This window comes from Rhopilema esculentum, chromosome 6, assembly GCF_057945365.1.
Source record: "Rhopilema esculentum isolate cy_ngs chromosome 6, ASM5794536v1, whole genome shotgun sequence".
Taxonomy (NCBI): Eukaryota; Metazoa; Cnidaria; class Scyphozoa; order Rhizostomeae; family Rhizostomatidae; genus Rhopilema; species Rhopilema esculentum.
This window is the reverse complement of record NC_142820.1, coordinates 6,248,108-6,275,532: the sequence shown is the minus strand read 5'-3', so window position 1 is coordinate 6,275,532 and position 27,425 is coordinate 6,248,108. Positions and strand designations below refer to the sequence as shown.

At 35.8% G+C, this 27,425-nt stretch overlaps 1 protein-coding gene across 2 annotated transcripts; it reads right to left on the bottom strand.

Moving 5' to 3' along the window:
- Positions 1–4,837: 4,837 nt before the first annotated feature.
- Positions 4,838–27,416, bottom strand: LOC135686492 (U3 small nucleolar RNA-interacting protein 2). 2 transcript variants are annotated; one of them, XM_065202737.2, is made up of 14 exons: positions 27,231–27,416; positions 23,454–23,527; positions 23,145–23,257; positions 21,697–21,764; positions 21,085–21,126; positions 20,514–20,640; positions 19,917–20,050; positions 19,651–19,743; positions 12,371–12,471; positions 11,931–12,065; positions 8,269–8,334; positions 7,650–7,807; positions 6,759–6,841; positions 4,838–5,391 (listed from the first exon to the last, which is right to left on the bottom strand). In XM_065202737.2, the coding sequence occupies exons 1-14, from the start codon at positions 27,276–27,278 to the stop codon at positions 5,248–5,250; spliced, it is 1,386 nt and encodes a 461-aa protein (XP_065058809.2). In that variant the 5' UTR covers positions 27,279–27,416; the 3' UTR covers positions 4,838–5,247. The 2 variants fall into 2 exon arrangements, with proteins under 2 accessions (XP_065058809.2, XP_065058810.2); XM_065202738.2 differs by having other exon boundaries at positions 6,759–6,838.
- Between the last annotated feature and the right edge of the window lie 9 nt (positions 27,417–27,425).

The following is a 27,425-nucleotide window of genomic DNA, read 5'->3' as shown; positions in this document are numbered from 1 at the left end:
TGCAACTGTAGATTATGTAAGACAAATGTAAATAGTTGAGGATTTTTATAGATATTTGTATGAAAGAAAATGTGAATAAGATTATTCAATTTTCTCGCTATTGTTAAATGGTTGGCCTCAATTAACTTTATAGCTATCATTATCATGCCAACCTTAAAATAATGAATAACTTTTATTATATTTTGTACAGCTAACTGAGCAAAGACGCATCCTCGGCTCATTCCGTTATCAAATTGATCCCGATCTTTTATAAGAGCCAAGCTAAAGCAACAGTGCTAAAGCATTCATTAGCAACAGTACCTTAATAAGCTCTTTCTCTTTCCAAGAACAGATCCAGGAAAATAACTATGGATACTAGAATATAACATTGAATCATGCAAAAAATTTACTACTAAATTGGATTTTCTAATAGTGTTGTTAATCGTCTTACATTATTTTTCTAAAAATACATCTTATCTAGCATTGACTCGTTGATTCATTATCTAGGCTGGCAAATTAACCATCTTACCCCATTGGTGCCGTCCTAAAACGTTATAAGAGGGGTTTTGTTATACACACTTTTTTTATATTTGTACACACTTTTTTAGAGTATAGACTGTAAAAATATTAAGAATAATTAAGAAGAATTTAAGAATAATTTAAGAATAATTTAAGAATAATGCATTAAATTGAACTCTTTGTTTATTTAAGTTTTTTGGAAAGAGAAACAAATGCAAGTTTCACCCTGTATTAGATATCCTTTTAAAAGAAGGCAACATCTAGTACTCACAACCATAACCACACCAAGTAAACTCCCATTTTTGTTAACGTCTCGCTGTTCCTGTATATGAAATTATTCAAACTAGGACATTGCATATTCGCTGAAAATCTATAGCATAATTAAAGACTGCAAACACAGGATTCATCCAAATTTCAAGGGGCTGAGCCTCCAGACCCCCCTCCTTGGCACCACTGTCAAACACTGATTTCAAGTTGACACAGAAAAGTCAATTTGATGAAGAGGTGCTGTCTTTGGAGCTACACACGCTAGCTCTTTGAATCTTTGACTGTCTTGCTTTTGATGTTTGACTGTCAAGACTGTCTTGCTTTTATACTCGTTTTAAAGGTTGCTCCGGTCTTTCACTTTATACTACAGACTTGTAAACAGTCGAAAGTACATAGCAAACTAAAGTTTAATTATCAAGGTAAATAAAAGAGAAAATAGTAAAGGCCAAGGTAGGGTAATGAAGAGTATGTTGTGCAATGGGATTATGCTTGTCTTATCTCGATCTATTATATCTATTCATTTATAACGTTTGTGAGTCCAGCAATTTGGCTCCGAAAACACCGTGGCTTAAGGTGGCTGGTGGTAAAGATAAAAAAGATAATAAAGATAAAAACGAGATTTGTCTATACTTTTCAATATTAATTTGTCTTTGTTGTCTATACTTGTCATTATATTGTCTATATTTGTTATTGTATTGTCTATATTTATCATTACATTGTCTGTATTGTCGTTCCAATGAACATAGACAACAAATCTAAATTTGTCAACAAGATTGGGGGATGAGAGGCATTCATTGTTATACCTCAAGAGTCCTGCCTAGGCCTTCCCCCTCTTTTAGATTTATCCTTAAGTTTGAAATTTTCAAAAGCTGCATGGTACTCAGATATGCATGATTCACTCTTGCATCAGGCAAAATTCAAGTACAAAATGAGCAATGCGAATAGTGCAACATGAAATAATGGATGAGACTAAAAGCGAAGTCCAAAATGAGCAATGTGAATAGTGCAACATGAAATAATGGATGAGACAAGTCCTAACAAATAGAAAACCAAAAACGTGATAATTGGACATCCATACAGAATCTATCAAATTGAAATAACTCGTAAAATTGTTCTAAATTACTTGGAAGCAAAAATAATTGAAAGTTCAACTTACTTGGGATTACTTGGAATGACGAATTGAAAAATATCAGGAGCAAAGCATCAAAGATAAATAATTTAAGGAGGAAAAGGTATGATACTAGGAAAATGGCTCATTGTTATTATACTAGGAAATTGCTTTGTTCTTACATTCTTAAGATGCGTGTTGTGAGGCTCTGGTACGCAAGGTGAATGTTTATAGTATCCTTTCTGAGTGTATGGTCGAAAAAAATTGTTCACTGTTTGTCTTGTGTTTTTATTCCTTACAGACAAGTGGCCAATTCATCCATTTATGCAAATGTGGCTTTCAATAAACAATATCTTTAGCAGATTTTTTTAAGCAGCAAATTTTTTCGGAGCGCTTACCACAAATCCCTGAATTGGCCTCCAAGCGGTTTTTAATTTGGAGCATTTTTGAATGGGGGCTAAGCAAGGATGGAGGCTTATAAAAATTATCCTAAAAATGTCATACTTTGAAAAAAAAGAAGAATATAGATACCTGTGTATTGTTAATGTGCTGCATTGCGTTGTTTTATCATTTGTTATTGATTTGTATTGCTCTCTTTTGAAAATTAAAGGCTCGTCTTGAAAGGAGGGAGCAATGTTAAACAATAGTACTTAGTGCACCTCTTGTTTATCTGTAATTCGTTGCCATGCCATTTCCTATTAGTTGCCAAGCCGTGTTGTTAGCGAAGTTGCTGTTAGCCGTTAGATTAAGTTAAGGTGTACCCGCCGAACATTCTTGTCGCCGCAATCAATTGTTAGACAACTAGTTTTATGTTTTATTTAGCTTTTTGATGTTCAGTTGCCTGCTCTTTTGATGTTCTTGATAGTTCCGAAGTTTGTCACCTTCCCATCAACATTCCATTTTATTCCATCATCCCATCGCCATTATTGTTGTCACCAGTCCTTTGTTTGTTTGAAGTAATTATTTTGTTATCGTAATTAGGGTGTGTTGTCATGTGATTTTTATGCTGTGGTGAAGTTGTGTCGAGTTTTGGATCTGCCGTAATTTGCTTAGGAATCTGTTGCCGTAATTGGTTAAGATATATGTTTAGATAATTCTTACAGACGTGTCGATAAAGATAAATAATACCATAAGAAAATCAATTTATCTTCTTTTACTGGTTTCTACTTGTAAAACATCAGTCGTTTTACATTGGTGACCACGACGTGACAGTAGAAAGTTGTAGGAGATATCTGAGAAGAAGTATCTACGATTTCAAAACTTTCAAATAGTGCCTCTAATCGCTTTGTAAAAATTGTCATTTAGAACTTGTCATATTCAACATACTATAAAACCTCTTTTGGGCCAAAATTGCATGAATCGTTTGGCGAATTATCTTTGTGTTTGTTGGCATGCTGCATCTCAAATCGTAGAGCCACCCCTGGAAATATGTCGCTTTTAAGCGTAAGGGATGTCAAGAAAAAGAGCTCGTGAAAAGTAAAGAAGGTACATCAAGGAATGGCAAAGCGTTTAAGTACAAGCTTCTTATATTGGGTAAAGCACCAAATATAACGATGTTGTGAGACAAAAGATCTGCTTTTCTATTTTCTTGAAATTCTGGACCATCGAAGCTGTTAAACTTTATCAACTGTCTTAAATTTTGGAAGTCATAAGTAAATAAACATTACCTTCACCACTGTTGAGTACAGAGAAATGAGCCATTGATGATTTTAATGCAATGCATTATAACACTCTAAATAAACTATGAATGATGCTATCAACGTTTTCACTTAACTTTTGGTGAGGCTCGCGTACTTACCAGTTTTTTTGACGATCCTGTTAAATTAAATGTCTAGACAGTTAATGGAAGACAATAGAAATACAAAAGATTGAGACAGAGTCGAAGAATGCGAAGCTTTGCTAGGATGGAACTAGATATATTACTCGTAATAACCAAAGAGTAAGACTGAGAAATATATCTACAGCAATAACATTTAAGCGTTAACTTCTGTTTACCAAAAAGTCAGGGAACACTCTTAAACCATATCAAAGCTTAAATGTACTTCTTTTTTTAAAAGATTTGAAGTATAAAAGGACTTAAACAAGTATGTGTTCCAGTTTCTTGATTGTTTTTTTTCGATTTCAAACTTGCATCAGCGGTTGAGTAACCACTGAGAATTTTGTTTATGATCTCGATAGCTCAAAGAACCAGACAGCTTCCAAGTCTTTACGTTGAAGAACGTAAAGATCAGTCGATCAGAACGTCAGACGTTGGCTGGCTGCCACTGCACTGCATCAATGATATCTGCTATACATCTATATGTTCTAAAAATGACGTCTTATTCAGTGATCTTGTTTTCGCGATCATTTTGTGGTTGTCTATCAGCCATTTGATTTAATGGGTATAATTTTGAAAAAAAACAACAAAGAAACAGAAAAACAGACCTTTTCTTTTTCGTAGAGGTCAACGAGATGTTAATGATCGTTATTCCTGTTGTGCAAACTTTTTCTTAGAGCCATGTGGATTCGTTATCACAATGTCTAAAGGGACTTTTTGAAGAGGAATGAACTAAATTTCAAAGTATGTGCAGTGGAATAACATATTTAAAAGCGCTTAATAGTTGGAATACCCTACAAAGCTCTAAAGAGATATTTGTCCAATCTAGTTTTAATCAAATCTAGTGAATATTTCATCATTTGGAAACAACAAAAGAGAGAAAAAAGTGACGATTGTCTGTCTGTGATGATCACATTCACATGTATCGCAGACGATAAGGGATCATTGTCGGTGCGTATTACCCAAAAAGTATTGAGTCAATGACAATGGCAACTTCTTATTTGAATTCAACAGCCATTTGATATGAAGATTCTAAAGTTTTTTTGTCATTATAACACTACGCGAAAAAAATTCAAATAATCCCAAATCCGAAAAATTTTCACGAAAATTCGTCTTAGAAAATGAGAAAGCAAACAACAAAACCAGGCTTACTGAACACACCACATTCTTTGCTAAAGAAGAAAATTTTAGCGATCTTACAAAGAAGACCATTAAAGGTGATATATTTGTAATATCTGAAAAAAATCAATAACATAGGTGAAATAATATGTACTTTTTACTTGATACCCCTAGATCCACCATGCATTTGGTAGGCTTCGCAGGCCGTGTATGTCCTCAATGAGCCCACGTAAACTAATCAAAATAGAAAAATTGTCAATAGCACGTCAAAGGATATGGCATATTTCTGTGATGGTAAACTTAACTTTATTCCCTAGTACATGTTTTGTTTTTGTAGCTCACAATGCAAACAAATCGCTAACTTGCCATAACTGGTGGTCTAGAGCAGAAATACGTTTTACTTCATATTTTTTTCAAATTGTTTCCTAATTTCCAGCTACTAAGTCTTTGTGAAAGGGATGTAAATTATAGAGTTTTTCGCATCCTTTAATCGCCACCATCGTCCAAGCCTATGTTCTTGCCCTATTCCAGCAACTATGAAATCTCCATTTTCAGAAAACTGCAGTGCATTGACGAAGCCAGTCTAAAAGAGAAGAAAATATAGCAACAGGAACGTGACATAATTTCAATTACTTTAAAAACATGTTAACATTCAATACTACCTCCCCATTCCTCGATGTAAAATTTATGGGTTTCACAGAAATTATAGTCAGCACCTGGTTCTAGCCTGTTTTTTAAATTAGGATTTTCTGGTAGGAATAGCAGTGACAAATTTATGCCTTCCGTAGCACTTATGCCACAACCGTTGTAAAGAAACTCCAGTAAGGCTTGTACTCCCTAAGTATTTGGGTCTAAAATCAGCATTAGTTTCAAAACCCTTTGACGTGTGCCTGTCTTGTGTATAATTCAAGACATCAGTGTGAAATAATACACAGAAGAAAGACAAAACAGCAAATTACTAAACGTTCAAATTTACGATTAACAGTAAGCAAGCATGTTTTTTGCTATTAGAACAAGCAATCTACAAAATATGTTAGCAAATATCATCATAACTGTGAAAATACTGTAAAGAAGATCCCTACCCACAGTCCAACCCCTTACATGCAGTAGAGGGATTTATCTTTTCTTTCTTATCAGATAACCTTTTCCCTCCTTATTTCTTATAAACAAGCACTGGAATGTACGGCTATACGTCAAGCACGAAAAGTGTTTTCTCGATGCGGATGCGAAGTTCCAGTTCAATATATCGTTGTATTACGAGTAAGAGCATCAGGCACCTTACAGGTTCTTGGAAATCATCCTAACCGGTAAGTTTTTATTTCGAAATGGAGGAGTAAGTTCATGTTCAAATACAGTATACTCGCGTTAAATTGGACCCCGGATAAGTAAGACGCCGGCTAAGTAGTACACCTTTGCTTGGTCCCTTGAGCCTCCCACTTAACGAGAGTATACTGTAACTATAAGTAAACGAGTCATGCTTTTAATTGTTCTTATTTTAAAGGCGCATATGATCATCTCAAGGTCAATAACTTTGATTCAATTTATTCTCTGAGATACAAACTTGTTTAAAATAAGCAATAATTGAATGTTGGGCGTTTTTGTAGCTCAAATTTGCCAACACGCAGACTACAAACGAGAAAGATCCTTGGTAAACATGAAAACTTTCATTAAAATACCTGCTACATTAGCAACCGTACATATTTACGGGCAAGAATGTGTATAATTAAAGAAAAACGGCATGTAGTTTCTTAAATTCTTAGGGAATATTGAGTTGGTTTTCCGTGCTGAAAAAATCCCCCAGAAGAGAAAATACATGTTCCTGATCTTTGTAGTGAAGTGCTGTTGCATGGATTTCATATTAAAAGAATACCAATGAAAATGTTTGTCATCAGCACTTCATCGTCTGCGACGAACGTGAAATTAAGTAAAGTTCTAGCAATAATAACATACCAATGGTATTGCAAATAATAGTTGAAGAGAGCGAAATCCCTGTTCACATTTCCACACACGAATACACGAATCACAAGATCCTGCTAGGAACGAATTCAATCTTTAAATATGCAACTAGAACGAAGATTAAAACCATTTATCTAGGAACAAAAAGGCTATAATCTAAAATAAATTTAATACTAAAATATAACGAACACAAAAGAAGGGACATAACATAGTGATCAATGCACATAAAAGTTGTCAAAAGTGGAATTTTTCCAAGTTTTACATTACAATATTCACAAAACATTTTAGCTGATGAAAATTGTGTTACATTAGTGTTCAGTATCAAAATAGTATAATAGTGTTAAAATATTGTGCATGAAGTAGCCTTTAGTTGATGGTAAGTTACATAGAAGGGGCAAAAACACACCTAAAAATGAACGCTTTTTGATCGCTCTTGAAAGTGAAGGTTTCTGAAGACAATTGGATTTCGTAATGGAAACAAAAACTCGTCAGAGGTGTTAAATCATGATCTCATAACAACAAGGGTCAACTGAAGCAGAACAAAGGAATGGCAAAGGGCAAATGGGGAATCTTTAGAAAGCAGACCATCGCTTTTACAGTCTTTAGGTCTTCATTCAGTCTAGCTGTACTGAAGAGCCTTGATATTTTGCGAACCCGTTCTACAGCCGGCTTTTTGAGGTGTCAGTGGTTTTTTTACTTCACACATCGTTTTACTATCGTTTTTGCAAAGTGTATAGAGCCTTTATGGACCTGCGGTTGATGACAAATGGCTAAAAATCTGTGTAATGGAAACATAGCACGAATCCATTAGTAATAAAACAAACAAACAGAGTAACAACGTATAAATGTTGGAAAACCAACAATTCTATGACACGGTTGTATTACCTGAAGCTACAAGATCGGAATTTTTCAATGCTGCAACTGACGTTATCCATGCTTCATTGCAAGGTTTATCTTGTGACGTAGCAGATTTTTTGATCTGATGAGCATTTCTTACCGTGCAAACGGGCTTTTTCTTGTGCAAATTCCATACAGAGATCGACCTTGTAAAAAGAATTTCTTAATGCGGAAAAAGAATAAGATCTCAGCAGTAAAGAAATAAACAAAAACAAAAAGACACACAATTTCGGCAAAAATCTAGTGTGTTGTTCTCTAAAGATCCTCAAAGAAAAACATCTAAATTGAAATAGATGCAACTTTGAGCCTTGTCACCATCTCACGTGGAAACGAAAATCAATGCAAGAACCGACATCAGATAGGTTGCGACATAAATTTTAAACGACTATGAATTTCACGCTGGAACACTTTGGAACCTGCTTATAACAGTTTTTATTAGAAATAGTGCCTGATAAAAGCGGACAACAATAGGTCTTATATTTCGGGCGCCGGTTCAAGATGAAAACCAAATAGGTTTTCAATGACAAGGGAGGAAACAAGCAGGCTCATAGTTTAGCAAAAAATATGGACGAAGTATTAAAGAGAAAGAAAATATCGAAATACAAACCCATTATCAGCTCCTGTGAGGTAATACTCTTCGTTAATCATTGCCACACAGTCGATGCTTGGTGCGCTGAAAGACAATGCAAAGAAAGATTTCAATGAAAAGCGAGAAGAAGGCTCCATTTTCATGTCTATACGATTCTCTAATATGAGTGTGATTCTTGGAGTATATATGGGAGAAATAGAGGAGATACTAGAAGGTGTTCATATCGTTGGCCGACAGAAATCAATTTCGACTGCAACAGTTATGAAGAGATGGATGGAATTTTTAGGAAGTTTAGAAAGGTCTTGAAAATTTAGGATCGACAGGGAGAGATGACACAGTAAAGAGTGTCATAAATGCTAATTTTACCTGCTTGGTTGCAGAAATGACAGCAAAATCAAGCTGCTCAAAAAACGACGATAGAATGTCGGAAAAAAAGATGTATGCTTGTAACTTTCTAGTCGATATCTAATTAAATCAGGACAATAGTTAAAATCAGAATTACCTAGCTAATTAGCTTGAAGAAATTTGAGAATATTTTCGCAAATCCAACAACTAATGATATATATTTGTATTTCTCTAGCATACTTTATGCCAAACTACAGCAATGTATATCAACAACCTAATTATTTGAAGAACTTTTCGTTCCGAGCCACTGCAATGAAAAGACGCCTGACTGGAAAGCGATATGTTAAACTACCGACAACAAATATAATTAATTTATGGCGGTACAGAACTTTAAAATGGCTTGAAAAAGCAAAAATTTCACAACATAACACTTATTTGAAACTCAACTGCCCTGAAAGAGAACAGCCCCCTCGATCTTGTAGATTTAAAAAGACAGTAAAAACTAGTGACTCTGTCATCGCACAACACCTTTTAGACAACCCAGATTGTGCAAACTCTATAATGACGACAGGTTTCGAATAATTGGCAGATCCCGGTCGTCTTTCCATCTAGCAGTTTTAGATCGATCTGCATATAAATGAAAAAAACCACCATTGTGTAGACAGAAGGAGTTCGTTTTCTCTCTTAGACTTCATTGATAATATTTTTTTTAGGCACGCGGCACTGATTGGACAACTATGCCTGCCATGTGCTCGCGTTTCCCTGATTAGCCCATTTCGATCCACAACTGGGTGTATATTGTCCATCTTGTTCTTTCAGATCCTCATTTTGACGTTTTATACTCTTAGGAGTCTCAGACGAAAAAGCTTTAAGTAGTATGGGGTGAAAAGTTTCAGAGCCATTTTTTCAAAACATTAAACAGCAAAACTATTTATCTAAAGGAGTAAGACAGAAAAATATATCCGACGTAGAAAAATGTAACCTTTCTTTGTTTATAACGTCTCTTAGCACCACGTCAAATGACTGAATTAAAACGAGACAACAGACAGGACAAAATCCAGTCAACTAATATCTTTTCAACTGATAAACTGGCCAGGATATAAATACCAGTGAAGGATGATGTGCAAAACACCTCGCTTTAGTTTCGCTATATTATCTTTATACGCACAATCTAGAAATTCTAAGATTTGAGGAAAACATTAGATGACATCATTGGGAGCACGAAAGGCATGATTACCCATTGGCCTCCAAGGTTTTGCGCAACCGGCATGCTTTGCGAGTATATTTTCAAAATGGTTTTATATCGTACTGCATGAAAATGCCAAACACGGTCCATTTCCCCTCGAACAAAAAACAGCAGCTGCAAAGAATGCCGGTCGCGCAAGAGCTTTTAACAAACATCGATGCAGAAATGTATACCGAAGATGGTGTTTGACTCTTTCGTTGGGAGAACCCACTTTAATAAAAAGATATGGAAGCCACTGCTAAGATAGACATTCTTAAAGGAGGTTTAACAGAAATTTGTATTGTCTTGCATAGCATAAAAACATTGCTATTTACTTATTAAAGACTCATTGCTAACAATGGGCCTTTGCGAGCGTGGCGACGATCCAAATAATGGCCTATTCGATTTCTACGGATTAACAAAAATGGATTTCGGACTGTCTAAAAATGCATTATGGGATGCTTGCGTAGCACAATGGCTCACTGTCAGCAATGAGTCTTTAAGTTAGAAAATGATCAATCATCAATAAAGAAGAATGAGACATATATTGATTTACTTAGGTTGCTTTCTATAAATTTACCTGGCGACAGCCTTATTTCCAAATTCCTAGCTGGACCAGTAATTTAACGGAAAAAGATAGCCGCCAGTATATTGCAGCGTGAATTAGTAAATGCAAACAAGGGAAATGAAAAGACTTAAAATTGATCCCAGTGGAACCCCACTAAAATTTTGCTCAACTGTCATATTTTGCAATTCTGTCCGGTAAGTTGTATGCAATGAGTTAAAAACTGTGAATCAATGAAAAATTACTCGTCATACGATCGACATACGATCAATGCTCCTTCCAATGGCTAGATTTGCTCGATCAGCCAAGCGAAGTTTTTGATTGCAGGGAGGTGGAGCTAAGTTATCTGAGTTATATTGGCCAATACGATCAGATGATAACATTGTTCGTGTATGGCTGGATGGGCACATATCTTTGAAAAAGGTCTGGCCAGTTCACAAAAATGAGGTCAATGCAGGACTTAAGACACGCCCATGAAAAAATAAGGCTGTTCGTAGATCCATTGCTGCAAACCTAGTTCAGACGTAAATGGTTCCAAAACTTGACAATTTGACCTTTGTCATTTCACGCTCGTTCTCCCGTCAATGTGGAAAACAGCAGTTGAAGTCATGAGGTTTGTGAATATGATTAAAAATAGACGATATAATTAGAAAGTGATAAATTTATCTGATGTTTGGCTTGACTTCTATAGATCAATGAAAAAATTTTCTTCGCTTTAACGGAAATCTCAAAACAATACTATAGAAATGTCACAGGGTCAGTTTTTCTTTTGCAGTGATGTGTTCCTTTATATTTAGACCAGATCTCGATGGATGTTGGCTTTTGAAAAAATGTATCCATGAAAAACTAACTAAGTTTTATCCGCATACCAGTAAAGGTGTGTCCCAACTGTACTAAATCGGACGTAGTTATATACAGAACTATGGGCTTCAATCAATGGGACTTTGATAAAATCATGATCACATGTGCTGTTCAGACTCCAAAACCAGAAGATGAATAGAGTAGTTCTAGGCCCTGGGTTAATCAATGTATCACCACACAGTAGAATGTGAGCTGAACGCAATCCATTTAAGATTTATCAAGGATGAAGAAAAACTAGTATTAGATAGCCCAGGAAATCGTAAAATTTCTGCTGAAAACGTTGGGTAAAACTCCCCGAGCATGCAAGAAAATATGAGCGAAGAGAAGCAAGAAACTAGGCTGCAGTTGGAAAATTTAACCCCAAATAAGGGTTTTATTGGAACAATCGAGACAAACATTTGTTTCGTTTTGTTTGGTTGTGACAAAACGGCTGCGGTCTAGGGTTAAACCGGTCTGGCCGCTTTGAGAAAAAATCATAAACACGGAGGATATTTTCACTGATGTTGAGGGGTGAACACACCAAGAATTCTTACATCATCTTGATTGTTAATCCCATCATTTACTAGCTGTTAATGATTGTTAAATAGCTAACTGCTTCTGTACTGATGGAAAAAAGGCTATCTATAGTGATGGAACGAAGGGTTTACAAAGATGTGATGAAACCAGGAGAGAAAAAATACTTACTTATGTGCCCTGAATACAAGCTGAGATTCTTCTGGGATTTTCCACAATCGTACTGTTCTATCTCTGCCACCACATGTTACTGCTCGGTCTTTAGCCAAACTATCAATCCCAGTGATCGCATCTTCATGACCAAAACTATGAAAGTATTATTCAAAACTCACAAATGTCTTTACAAAAGATACAGAATTTACTTTGTGCTATAGTTCTTTAGACCTTTATAAAAGAGGCAAGGAAGAACAAAAGATAAGGCACTCACTTCAAAATTTGCCAAAAGATATAAAATACGCAAAACACATTGAGTTTTTTTATACATGACTTCTTTCATTTGTCTATTTTCACTTTACAAAATCATTTACCAGCAAATTGAAGTAATTTTCGTCGATATTTTTCCTACACACTTACTCCACGCATTTTTAAAATTGAAATTTTGATCAACTTACAGGGTCTCGATATAGGCCATTTCGTCTAAGCTCCAAACCTTAACAGACCTATCCATAGATGCACTGAATAACTGATGAGTTCCTTTACGAAACGCTAACCCCTAAAGAAAGTAACATGCAATTTTATTTATGCTACAAATAGATAGAAATCAATACCAAAGCGTAAGAAAGTTGCTTAAAAATTATAGCAGCATTATGGCATCAATGTCGATCGTGGGCACAAAAGCAAACAGGATTTTCATTGTCAGTGGGGTCAAATAGAAAAAAAACCTCTCGTAATTCTCACAAGACATGATTTTATTTTTAGAAAAAGACACCTACTTAAATATGAAAGTATCACTAAGAGTGAATGGACAAAGTAATAATTTCGCATAGTGTCTCATTTAACATAGTGTTCCATTTAACATAGTGTCCCATTTAACATAGTGTCCCATTTTGCATAGGTGTTAGGATGGCTCGTGATTACAGTCACGGACTACAGATAATCGATGTCAAAGGTTCGATTCCCTGACATGGCCAAACATTCGACCAGAGTGAGGGGAGTCACCAGCTCTTTGCAACTCGAAGCATTGAGATTACGAGGTGTGGTCATATTTCGGGGTAGGTCCAGGACACTGCTTGATTTTGGTATCCTAATAACTACCTTCCGCTGGTATACGTAGAAACAATAAAGGGGCATAAGCGGCCATTGTTGGAGGCCTGCCCTCTGGCTGCAGCGAATGACGTTGCTAAAAAATCTTGGATTGGGTATGAAAATACGGGGACATTATCATCCAACCAGGATAAATAATGGAGAAACAAAAAAAATATTTATTGCAGGTTAAATGTAAGGCATTTTAATTAAGAAACGCGGGTTTCACGAACCACGACTTAAATGCTGTTGAAATCAAGTGGTCAGGCGACCGAAAACCATTCTTTCTTCTCACATCGCAGTTTAGTTGAAATATTCCTGCCGAACAGTTTGCAAATTGGATCGAAACATAGCTAATAATAAGGAGTTAGAGTTTACATCGAATTTGCACCTACAGAGTGCTTTAGGCAACAACTCCAGCGATTATCAGGTAACGTATTGTTCTATACCACCAAAGCGTGTACATTGAAAATTCTATTACAGACCAGTAAACAGAAATTGACATCTCTGCAGAGTTGTACCATTAAGCTCTCGTAGCCCTGTTCAGTAGGGCCTTGGGACTTAAAAATTTGTTATCAGGGGCTGATATCTGTGTTAGGCGAAGATGTTGGGAAGCACTAGGTACAATGCCTGCCAAAAGTCTTGGAACACTGACATCAATTTCCAAGGTCAAAACCAATCATCCCCCTCTCCCCCACGGAACAATGTTGGTTTACTATCAAACGGACTAGGATTTTAGGAAGCACTTTCTTTTGCGCTTCTTTTATGATATTTCTCTAAATCATCAACATTGTTTGAGGGGGAAGGGGGCGGAAGTAGCAAATTTTTTTCATGAAAGGAATGAAAGATATCAAATGCAGCGTAAATTGGTGGGTGTTCCAAGTACTTTTGGCAGGCATTGTCTGAATTTCATTTTGAAGCTTGTTAGATATTCCACCAAAACCAATATCCTCCTATAGGTTTTTGATGGTGCTGATTCCATTTCTGCCATTTTCAACATCGTACGTGTTACCGATAAGGAGATATGGGGGTATTGTCTCTTTTCGGGGGTGGGAGTAAGCTACCCCCATAAAACTAAATGCCATATTTCAATTAAGGTGAAAATTGCTAAAATCAAAATCGATTTCCAATAAATAAGATCAAGATTGTATTTTGAATCTTTTCAAAGGCTCGTAGCCAGATGGCTGTCTAAGAAATAATGGGATAGATGAAGGAGACAAATATGAGTGGCAGCTAGAAAATAATCTAAAAATGGAAAGGATGCAATTTTATAAAAGTGACATCGATTCCTCTGTTTCATGTTTCTAATTATAGATAAGGTCGTATTTGAGAATTATGTCGGGTAGTTGCTCTCCTTTTATCACGGATTTACAAGTTGTCATTCATATAGGCCCTTGTTGTGCAATTCAGTGCCCAAATGACAAATTTCAGAGTGTTTACCTAAATTGTAGAAAGGAACCCCGTGTTTCCCACATCAGAGTTCCCAACTGATTGATCTACTATTCCATGTTGGTTGGTAAGGGAACTGAAATAAAACTGACATCCACTCGCCTTCCTGCGCTCCTAAATGCTTGGTCCAGAAGCACTACAAAGAAAGCCCTCTTCCCTACTGTTACTGCATTGCCGAAATGGCCTTTAAGTTAGACTCTACCTGCTACTTTTGTCTTCATAAAGCGCAAGGCAGATTATTTCATCGTTAATTGATTGCTGTATTTGTTTGCGTGACATTTGCCACAACAAAATATATTATTTCATCGAATGTAGCGCGCGTCGATGTGAAGGACAAGGCCCCGCAAGGCAACTCTCACCCTCGGAAATGAACGCTTGTAGACCGTTGTGTAGACCGTGGCTGTTTCTTCGCAATTTTCTGACTTGTCAGGGGGATGTTTGCCCCCAAATTCACCCAAAAGGTGTATAATGATACCCCTCAAAGATAAAACTAACCTTTGTATGAATTCCATGAAGAAAACGGCAAAATATGACGAGAATCCCACGGTCTACACTCAAAAGGAGAATAAGATCTAGAGTACTTCAAATTCAATTCTCAGAAAGTGTAGACCGTTGACACTTTCCTGAATTTCTTCAGTTTTACAACTTGTATCGATCTGAAAACCTACAATATTTTTTATACCAGCCATGCACACCTACTGACGAGGTTTCGTCTACTTTCTTTGAAAAATACGATTTTTATGAACATTTTAAATGTGTAGACCGTGGCTGTAGACCGTTGGTAACCATTGGCAATAGGCATTTTCATACTACATCACGTGCCCATTAGGAAAGGAGCGTTCTTTCAATTCCTAGCATACTTTAACAATGGAAAACGAACAATTATAATTGGCACAAACCATTTTCCAATTACTGGGACAAGGGAAGATAGAAAATAATAGGGAATGGGGTGTCTATGAGCGCTACCATGTTGCCACATGTGAATGCGAAGGAGCATAGTCTAAGCAAATTTATTAAATTCGTAGATGGTTTTGGGAGGGTTATGGTGGATAAAATTGAGCCATTTGAACAGTTTCTCACCAGCATGTTGTTCGCAATTATTTATATCATGCATAGTTTGTAGACATTCTCATGAATTTTTTTGTTTTTTCATCAACAATTAAACCATAAATAAGGGGACTTTTAAGCAAAAAACACTTTTTCAAAAGCACTAAACTATACTGTTTTTCCTTTGAAAATTGATAGTTTTCTTAAACCGATGATCGAATTCTGCACAAAATACTTGTATTCAATAATGATTTAAATGATATTGACGGAAAAAATCAGTAGAATGTTTTTTGTAACAAATAACAATACTCGGATATCTACTATATCAATCGTTCAGAGTCCAAACCCCCTCCCCCCCCTTTTAACTGGGTAAAGAGTGAAAATTTCGAATTTTCATTAGTAGCATTGAGATCAGCACCATCGAAAACCCTAGGGTAGCACAATGTTTTGATATCGCAGATTGCTGTTTTCGAGAAAATTTTCAGACAATGCCTGCCAAAAGTCTTGGAACACTGACATCAATTTCCAAGGTCAAAACCAATCATCCCCCTCTCCCCCACGGAACAATGTTGGTTTACTATCAAACGGACTAGGATTTTAGGAAGCACTTTCTTTTGCGCTTCTTTTATGATATTTCTCTAAATCATCAACATTGTTTGAGGGGGAAGGGGGCGGAAGTAGCAAATTTTTTTCATGAAAGGAATGAAAGATATCAAATGCAGCGTAAATTGGTGGGTGTTCCAAGTACTTTTGGCAGGCATTGTCTGAATTTCATTTTGAAGCTTGTTAGATATTCCACCAAAACCAATATCCTCCTATAGGTTTTTGATGGTGCTGATTCCATTTCTGCCATTTTCAACATCGTACGTGTTACCGATAAGGAGATATGGGGGTATTGTCTCTTTTCGGGGGTGGGAGTAAGCTACCCCCATAAAACTAAATGCCATATTTCAATTAAGGTGAAAATTGCTAAAATCAAAATCGATTTCCAATAAATAAGATCAAGATTGTATTTTGAATCTTTTCAAAGGCTCGTAGCCAGATGGCTGTCTAAGAAATAATGGGATAGATGAAGGAGACAAATATGAGTGGCAGCTAGAAAATAATCTAAAAATGGAAAGGATGCAATTTTATAAAAGTGACATCGATTCCTCTGTTTCATGTTTCTAATTATAGATAAGGTCGTATTTGAGAATTATGTCGGGTAGTTGCTCTCCTTTTATCACGGATTTACAAGTTGTCATTCATATAGGCCCTTGTTGTGCAATTCAGTGCCCAAATGACAAATTTCAGAGTGTTTACCTAAATTGTAGAAAGGAACCCCGTGTTTCCCACATCAGAGTTCCCAACTGATTGATCTACTATTCCATGTTGGTTGGTAAGGGAACTGAAATAAAACTGACATCCACTCGCCTTCCTGCGCTCCTAAATGCTTGGTCCAGAAGCACTACAAAGAAAGCCCTCTTCCCTACTGTTACTGCATTGCCGAAATGGCCTTTAAGTTAGACTCTACCTGCTACTTTTGTCTTCATAAAGCGCAAGGCAGATTATTTCATCGTTAATTGATTGCTGTATTTGTTTGCGTGACATTTGCCACAACAAAATATATTATTTCATCGAATGTAGCGCGCGTCGATGTGAAGGACAAGGCCCCGCAAGGCAACTCTCACCCTCGGAAATGAACGCTTGTAGACCGTTGTGTAGACCGTGGCTGTTTCTTCGCAATTTTCTGACTTGTCAGGGGGATGTTTGCCCCCAAATTCACCCAAAAGGTGTATAATGATACCCCTCAAAGATAAAACTAACCTTTGTATGAATTCCATGAAGAAAACGGCAAAATATGACGAGAATCCCACGGTCTACACTCAAAAGGAGAATAAGATCTAGAGTACTTCAAATTCAATTCTCAGAAAGTGTAGACCGTTGACACTTTCCTGAATTTCTTCAGTTTTACAACTTGTATCGATCTGAAAACCTACAATATTTTTTATACCAGCCATGCACACCTACTGACGAGGTTTCGTCTACTTTCTTTGAAAAATACGATTTTTATGAACATTTTAAATGTGTAGACCGTGGCTGTAGACCGTTGGTAACCATTGGCAATAGGCATTTTCATACTACATCACGTGCCCATTAGGAAAGGAGCGTTCTTTCAATTCCTAGCATACTTTAACAATGGAAAACGAACAATTATAATTGGCACAAACCATTTTCCAATTACTGGGACAAGGGAAGATAGAAAATAATAGGGAATGGGGTGTCTATGAGCGCTACCATGTTGCCACATGTGAATGCGAAGGAGCATAGCCTAAGCAAATTTATTAAATTCGTAGATGGTTTTGGGAGGGTTATGGTGGATAAAATTGAGCCATTTGAACAGTTTCTCACCAGCATGTTGTTCGCAATTATTTATATCATGCATAGTTTGTAGACATTCTCATGAATTTTTTTGTTTTTTCATCAACAATTAAACCATAAATAAGGGGACTTTTAAGCAAAAAACACTTTTTCAAAAGCACTAAACTATACTGTTTTTCCTTTGAAAATTGATAGTTTTCTTAAACCGATGATCGAATTCTGCACAAAATACTTGTATTCAATAATGATTTAAATGATATTGACGGAAAAAATCAGTAGAATGTTTTTTGTAACAAATAACAATACTCGGATATCTACTATATCAATCGTTCAGAGTCCAAACCCCCTCCCCCCCCTTTTAACTGGGTAAAGAGTGAAAATTTCGAATTTTCATTAGTAGCATTGAGATCAGCACCATCGAAAACCCTAGGGTAGCACAATGTTTTGATATCGCAGATTGCTGTTTTCGAGAAAATTTTCAGACAATGCCTGCCAAAAGTCTTGGAACACTGACATCAATTTCCAAGGTCAAAACCAATCATCCCCCTCTCCCCCACGGAACAATGTTGGTTTACTATCAAACGGACTAGGATTTTAGGAAGCACTTTCTTTTGCGCTTCTTTTATGATATTTCTCTAAATCATCAACATTGTTTGAGGGGGAAGGGGGCGGAAGTAGCAAATTTTTTTCATGAAAGGAATGAAAGATATCAAATGCAGCGTAAATTGGTGGGTGTTCCAAGTACTTTTGGCAGGCATTGTAGCTGTGATACATCAATGATATGAATGGCCTAATACGTAACTCATTTTATCTGCATGATTTTCAGATGTAGCCACAAGATTCGAGTTAATACTAATACTCAAAGTGTTGTATGGCCAGAGAATAAAAAGTTGTAAGAAACTATGGTTACCCAGTAAATGCTTTCCACAAACAAAATCTGCTATATTGCTTTTTCCGACCGTTGAGAAATTTTTTGAGCAAAGTAAAATTAGGTTTGCTAAGAACCTTTCATTTATAGCTCAAAACAATTCCTCAATTCTTTTGGCCATGTAATGCGATACAATTTGAAGATTTCAGATATACGGTGCCTTATTCTAAGGGAGGGTTGTAACAAAGGGTGTCATATGAGAAGGCCATCATAGATGGGGGGTTTAAACTATGCCTAATTTTGGACCCGGACGTGCCACTTTGGTTAAAACATGATTCTGCAAACATGATTAAAACTATGCCAATAATTCTGCAGAACAAATAAAACTTTTAAAGCACATAAAAAATCCTTAACCAAATTATGCATGTACTTTGCTCCAAAATCTCAACAATACACATATTTCATACTTTTATTTCTAACTGGACATTCATTTTGTTAATGCTAAATCCCCCTCCTAATAATTTTGCAATATTTTCTCAAAATGGTACCCATAATTCTGCATGTTTCTTTAAATGGTACCCATAGTTCCGCACAAATTTCAAAAACTGATACCGATAACTCCGCAGTTTTCAGAAAAAAGGTACCCCTAAATAATGGCACGTCCTCGTACCTTCAAACATGTTAAGGTACCCCCCAGGTACCCCCCCTCCCATCAAAGTTTCTATCTAGATAGTAATTAACGGACTGTAAATTGTATTCAGATAACACCGCACATAAGTGGCATAAAACTTGATGGTCTTACTGACGTAGACTCATTACGAATGTTCGTATATTTTTCGAAATGCTGTAGATTTCTGCAAAATGTCGTAATTTTTACAAAGTGTCATAAGTTTTGCAATATGCAGTGTGCAAAATGTTGCTTACGGTTATTGAGTTCTTGTGTCCCGTAAATGTTCGGATGAATGTAAGGTCATGGGCATTCCATATATGAATAACGTGTTCTTTTCCACCACTTGCCTAACAAACAGAAAGGAAATTTCACTGCGAATGAAAATAGTTCAATGAAAAGGAAATAGCTTATAAGAAATGCAACATAAGAGTTTTGGTCGTAAAAGGTTTTATTTAAATAAGAGACATAAGAGAGGCATACAAGACAAAACTTTACTGAAATAAGTATGAAAACCACGCACCAAATATTTCCCATCACTTGATAATGCTAAGCATAGAAGATGATTCTTTTGTGATTTTGATCCTTTTTTCTTTGGAGTGCTTGAATTCTGAGGGCAATCTACTTGCAGTTCTCTCTTCCAAGTTCGTATGGACCCTGTTAAAAACTTATATCTCAGAACTGAATCATAGACTCCTGGGGTTGTATCATATTGTAATACAGTATCTTTTGTTATACAGGATCTTGTGACAATATTCCTATAATTATTCTGTCTTATGTTTTTTATATATGACATCTACAGTAATTGCTTATGAAACATATTGCTTAATTTTTTAAAAATGACAAAAACAGCCTTTGAAATTACAAAGCTAATGAGACATGGATACTCTAAACGCATCTGCATTTTACATAGAACCAAAATTACTAATTAGTATAAATTCAACCCTTGCCAATAGCAAACACAGACTTCTATGATTGAAGAACTTTAAATCAAAGTATATAGAATAAAATCAAATTGAAAGAATTATCTTCGAACTTTGACAATAAATAACATCAGAGTTTGACACACAGGCCAGCCTTTTCTAATAACACCTGCATACATGCCATGCCTACCACTTACATTTGATTATGTAGCCATCTTTGGAACCAGAAAATATATAGTTGTCATCACTAGAAACAGCAACACATGTCACAGACAGCCTATGACCTTTGAAACACTTTTTGCTTGCATCATCGTACCCTGAAAACTGCAAAATCTGTACATCAAAATTGAGCAAATGGCATGAAAACTACCAGCTATTCAAATATTAAATTTATTTTTACTGGAGCAATTATCAAATATCCAAGAAAATTCAGTAAACAATAGTGTTGATTGCAAACAAAGATGCTTAGCCATGAATCAAGAGCATCTGTCACAATAAAAAGCCCATTAACAAAATATGAGATCAACTGCCTTTAATAATAAAACTGCAACTAATGCCATGTGCAGTAAGCATTGCTAATGAAAATCATTTCAACACAGAAAACATTCATACCGCTACCAATTAATTTTCAAACATTTTCACAATGACATGCTATCTATAGGAATATATTACTACTTTTTACAGTTGCCTTACTTTCAGAAATACACAAATATATCACAAAAAACCAATATTTTTTAAATTTATTCAGATGTTCATGAAAAACCTCACCTTTTCTGCAAGTTGTTTTTGAAGGATGCCCTTCTCACTGAGCTAAAATCGATAATTTTATATACAAACTCTCATTTTCTCATGCAAATCATGCTAAATAGATCATTTTGGAGGAAAGTAAAGAAGATTAAGAATGAGATATATAGAAAACAACATTGAAGGCTAAGAAAGATATGATACTACAATATAATATTGATTTAAAGTATCTATAACTTTACATCCACAGTTACTTCACTACTTTGAAGTTTTGAAAAGTAAAAAATTCAATAAGGTTTTTTGATCTATATCTGTGCAGTACAGTAGGGAAACCAATCAAGGAGGTGCCAACAATGAACAAGTTCAGATGGAGAAGATTTTGCACTCTTGAATAATATAGCATTTTTCCCTGTAGCATTGTTGATTGTTACGCAAATTTAAATAGGTATTATTAATGGTAATTTTTATACTGAATTCTAATTTTGATTCTTTATAACTTTTTGTCAAGTTCCCAAATAGTTTGTAAGCTAATTTTTTTTAAAGATTGATTGACTGACTAGTTGGTTCAATGTAATGATTAATTGGAATGGTTGATCACAACAATACATTTTAATTGAACAAGATAGGCAAACTCACAACATCTTCCTGCAAGCGATGTGCAATTGCATCTCTGTCAACCTGATCATCAAGTGCTTTTTGGCTCTCTTTACATAAAACAAAAATCATGGTTTTAGATAAACTGAAGACATGTTTTAGATAGATTGCTAGAATTTGAATTCCGATAAGTAGTTCTGTTCACTGTTTTTACCCCTGTTTTTTCCTGTTGCATTGTTAACTTTTAAGCACTTGAAGGTAACAATGGAAATCGTGGCAATCTGATTAATCATTAAACAATATACAACCTAATTTATAAACAAATGAGACCATTTTTAAACAGATTTTCATCAACTTTTGATTTCAATCATTGTCTTGTTGGGCAGTGACATTGTAGTGTTCTAAGGGAAAGAAGGGCAGGCTGGCATTTGAAGAATGATTCCTAAAACCTACTAATTTCTTTGCAACTGTTGTTTTTACTGAGATCTGCTGCAGGCATCTTGAAAAGATGGAAACTGTTGGCTTATTAAAATTTTTTATATCGTTTTAAAAAAATCTTTACCCAAAAATTAGGAAATTGAAAAAGACATACAGTCTCAGTTTCACTTACATCTCCTTGATAACTAAAAATACCATTTTTAAGTTAAGGGCATCCTTATGCAAATGAATTTTGGCACAACTTGCCCCTTCTATCAGAGGTGAAAAAAGATGCTTGCCCTCCATTTCAGTTTCCCTGGTGTTCAGGCTGTTCGGGCATATAAATAAAAATGGACAAAAATTGGAATTGATCTCTTAATTTTGAGTAAATACCCACAGGGAAAGTGTACAGGTCCTCCTCCCTAGGATTGTGTCGCCCAACACATATATCCTTGGAAGGTTGTCAATCATTATTCTCACCTATCATTATGGAAAATACTTTGTGGTGTTCTATAAGGGCCTTGCTCTAGCACACATTTGGTATTGTACAGTTATGCAGCACGCTGTCACACCGTGTTGTATGCCATTTCCCTCTCCCATTCCTTGCACCCTTGTACTTGCCTTTCCTTCAGCCTATATCCCATTATATACTTCCTTCTGCCTCATCTTGCCTCACCTCTTCTCATACATTTTATCACGATTTGGTTATGTGACAGGTGTATCAGTCTGACCGCCAGGGTAAAAAGCTAAGGCAGTTTCTTCCTAAAACACCAACCACAGGTTGTGTCATTGCTCAGGTAAGATAAGGGCTGATGCACCAAGAGCCCAAAATCATTCCGAGATTCGAGTTTACTTTATTGTAATCTAGGGGTCACATTAAGGACTATTGTTTATATTAAATGTTCTATGTCCCGTAGTAGAGAGAACCGGGCATCCTTAATCTGAGTAGTACAGCAAGTATCTTGTTCCAACTGAAGAGCATTTTCAAATGTTTAATCTCTCATGTTTCACAGTTTTCTAAACAACATGTCTGTATCTTTGAGGAAGATAGGGATACAATTGAAATATATTACCCTCTCTCTCCAATTTTGCAATGTAGTCTTTGGCAAGCCTAAGCCTTTTTTCTTGTGCAGTTTCTTCTATTGAGGAATCACTTTCCAGATCATCATTTCCTTGCTCACTCTCACTTAAAGCAAAAAAATAATTTATATAATGATGGCTTTAAAAAAATTCATATTGCCAAAAACTGATGGTATTCAAACAGTATATTTGAAATCATTCTTTAATAGAAAAATGAAAACAAAAATGACAGAAATACAAAAATGAAAGAAGCAAGGTTCTATGAAAGTGACAAAAGGTGCAAAGCTTTAAAAAATGATTACCTAGCAATATCTGAATCACTGCCAATTTCATCATCTTTCTCATTTTTGGCAGGTGTGGGTTTTCTTTTCTTCAACTAAATATGGAAAAAAGTTAATTACAATATGGTGGCTTGAAGCCATATTAGTGTTATTAGTCCTCTACATGCCCCCCATAATTTCTGCCACTGCCTGCTGCCACTGCTTGGCTGGACTATCAACAGTTTATTTCTGGTACCATATGACCCTGGAACATGTCAAGATATTTATGCAGTTTGTATGGCTGCTCTTTCCATGAAAAGCCAGTCTGGAATTTACGACACTTTTCAGTGAGATTTTTGGTGTGCAAGAACAAAAACTAATGTGTGCAATGTGCATTAGTCAGCAAGTCTGCACTTGAAGTCTGCACATTCTTAAGCTGTTGGTTAGTATTTTTTGTGATAATTTTATTGTTTTCTAACAATACCAATGTCTGCAGAACAAAGACAACTGGTGTAAACTTGGTAGACTCAGATTTTAGGCCACCAATGATTGGCAGACTTTAGTCAAGTCAATCATTTGTAGCTACTTGTGCTTGCTTAATTTCCGTACTCCTTTATCAGAATTGTTTTTCCTCAAATCTGATTGATAGGTTTTCAAAATTTTCACAGGATTTCCTTCACTCAATTATCATGTACTTGAAAGACCACAAAGTCTAGAATCCTAATTAGCTACCATAAGCTACCATGGCTGACAGCACAAATTTTTTTGCAACTATGGCATTCTACAGATGGGTCTATGGAAAATCTACAGCATCAATTGGGAACCATGGATCCTAGGCAAACATTTTACCATAATCATGCTCAATAGTTGTTGGAACAATATGTGCAAATAGGCTACATGGTGCAAAATCTGTTCTAAAGAGCAAGAAAGAGCTGGAAAAACAAAATCAGGGAGCATATGATTCCTGTGTGGATGCCAACTCAAACATAGTCCTAGTTTGTTAGTTGGACAATGAAGTGGTGATCCTGATCTTATCATTCATAGGAAATGAGCTAGGAGATCCTGTGAAGCGATGGAGTGGGAAAAGAAAAGAAAAAATTGATGTCCCTTGCCCAAAAAGTGTTGTCCAGTATAACCAACATATGAGAGGAGTTGACCTTTGTGATATGCTTTTAGCATTATACAGGATCACGCGAGTTGTACATGCACATTGGGAATTGTCTCATTGCTATATGCATTGTGAATGCTAGGGGTGTACCGGATCAGGATTTTCAGAATCCAGCCGGAACCGGATTTACCGGATTTCTTCGTGGAGTATCCGGCCGGATTCTACCGGATAATTTGACCATTTATAGAATTTTCAGTAATAAAAAGTTCTCTCAAGAATAATAAAATCTCTCAAGAATCCATCGAGCAGGCACTGGTTATATTTCTACGTTTGTGCCTGTTAGATAATTTCCTAACTTAGATAAGAATCTTACTTTTTCCAAAACCCTTTGCTAATATCAAGATAATATTTAGGTTAGGTGATAAAATTTGAAATTTGGTTAAAACTTTGTAGTTAACTACTAATTATTCTATGAATGTAGTAATTACTTATTAATTTTGGACGTCTGCTGAAAAGGCCAACAAGGTCAAATTTAAGTAGTAAGCAAAAAACAATTTTTCCAGGCAATCTAAATCTAAAAACCAAAAATGAAAAATTTGGCCTAAAAAGCCGATCTGGCAACCCTGGACCAAATTTGTGAATTATATCATCCAGTCTTCCTGTTTCTTGATGACGAGCACTTTCAAATCAAATCAGATTTCGGAAACAAATCCGGCCGGAACCGGATTTTCAAAAAATCAGCGATCTGGCGCCGGATTATCCGGCCTACCGGATATCCGGTACATCCCTAGTGAATGCTTGGATGCTGTATCACAGACACTGTGATCAAAGGAAAGAAAAAAAGGATGTATTGACACTGCTTCAATTTTACTCAAAGATTGCCCACTCTTTGTTCAGATTGTTCAAGGTTTGAATACTCAGAGCAAAAGAGGACAGTCATCAACAGCAAGTTCTAGCCCTCCAGTGCCAAGGAAGAAAGCTAAGGCATACACTGGAGTCACAAAAGTATGAAAACGGTGCTAAAAATGGCAGCTTACAGAATTCAAAGGACCCAAGCAAACAGGTTTTTAGAACAGAAGTTCAGCACTAAGAGGTTTTTGTAATGAACATTTTTGCCATGAAATTTGTTTGGGTAATTCTAATGGCTTTTGAATCAAAATAAACTGGAAAGATCACCTTACTGTTTTGCGGGTGAAAAGTCAGGGAAACATTGGACCAGTGTTTCAGAAAATTTCTGGAAAACATTTTCGAAGAATTCATAAAAAAATGCCTCAAAGTGCAGACAAAACTTAATAAGCAAAAGATAATTAAATTAAACTTGAACTTAATACACGCACCTTTGTTTTGTCTTTAAAAATATTACAGAGAAGACCATTCTGGCTGAGATATCAGGACTTTGGTTATTAAAAGTGATATCAGTGATATTAGTGATCAAAATCGTTGGCTTGCTAAATAACATAACGGTTTGGGTCGAGATGATTCTTTTCATTAATTTGAAAAGCATAATAAACATTGAAGGTTTTGCTTTAAGTTTTTTATTGTCATGTGCTTAGATAACAAGCAAATCATAATTAAAGATAAACAAGTCATTAACATCAAATGTAGAGCAGCTCACCTTGTGTCAGTATTGAAATTTTAAAATTAAAATGCTAACATAAATTTCTCAGTTACAATTTTTCATGAAAAAGAAGTTTTAAGCAGTTTGCTACAAATTCTAACATTTTTTGTTCACGCTTCATCAATAAAGTGACACTTCGTGGTCATCTTTCATGAATACTCAGAGAATCTTTAACAGAATTGTTTTGAACCAATGCTTCGAAGTTTTGCTGAATTTTCACCCTCAAAACAACAAACAAATCCTTAAATTTTCTTTTAACTGAAAGTCAAAGGAATGGCGAATGCATTTTCCCACCATAATCTATTGTTTCCAAGCCCCTTCACCTCATAATTCTGATTTCGAAATTGGTTGTCTTAGGCCCATGGTCACTATGAGCTGCCATTTTGACCTACCGTTTCCATACTTTTGCGACCCCAGTGTACACAGCAGCAACACCTACATCTCAAAGTGATGTGAGGCATAATTTGACAGGTCACTTTTTGGTGTTTGGTGAAAAGCAGCAAAGGTGAAGACAAAAATCATATCATTGAAATTTTTCAATATTTTAATTATTTTCATGAAGTAATGAGTTAAATGCAATCAATTGAACACAGTATGAAAAGGGGCAGGAATTGAAGAACACAACTTTTTGAATAGCCTTGATTGTCTTCTAAGTTGTGACTTTATGTATAGCAAAGCATGATATGCCTTCGGAATAAACAAGCTAACTTTGAGGTGATCCTTGAAGAAAAATTAACCTATAGGTCTCAGTAACTTTTACAACTGATATCACCATTCTTCAAAAGTGGTGTAACATTTAAAAAAGGGGCGGCAGACTTGCTTCAACTAGGCAGGGACCAACTGCCCTCAGTAATTATTCAAAAAACAGGTAATTTTTCCAAATTTACCAAACCAATTACTTTTCAACTTTAAAGTCTCATCATTTAAGGTTGTTTAAACAAGAATTTCTTAGCCAGTCTTTAGACAGGGGGCTAGTTCTGAATATTAGACGTAAATCCTCTGAAATTTCAAAGGGTTTTCATAAGAAGGCCAGTCGAGTCATTTAAAAACGTAGGCCAAAATGGTTGAGTTGATAACATCAGTATCTTCTTACCCCTGCTCCTGTACTCTTTGACTTTCTCTTTAGAAAGAAACCTGGCATTACTTCAATTATATAAAACACAAGACTTGTTTATGTGGAAAACTTAAATATTAATGTCATGCGATCCTCTTCAACCATCAAATTTTATTCCATCTCTACCCACATGGGATACCTTTCTGATTTTGCTGTTGGTACTCAACGCGAGGC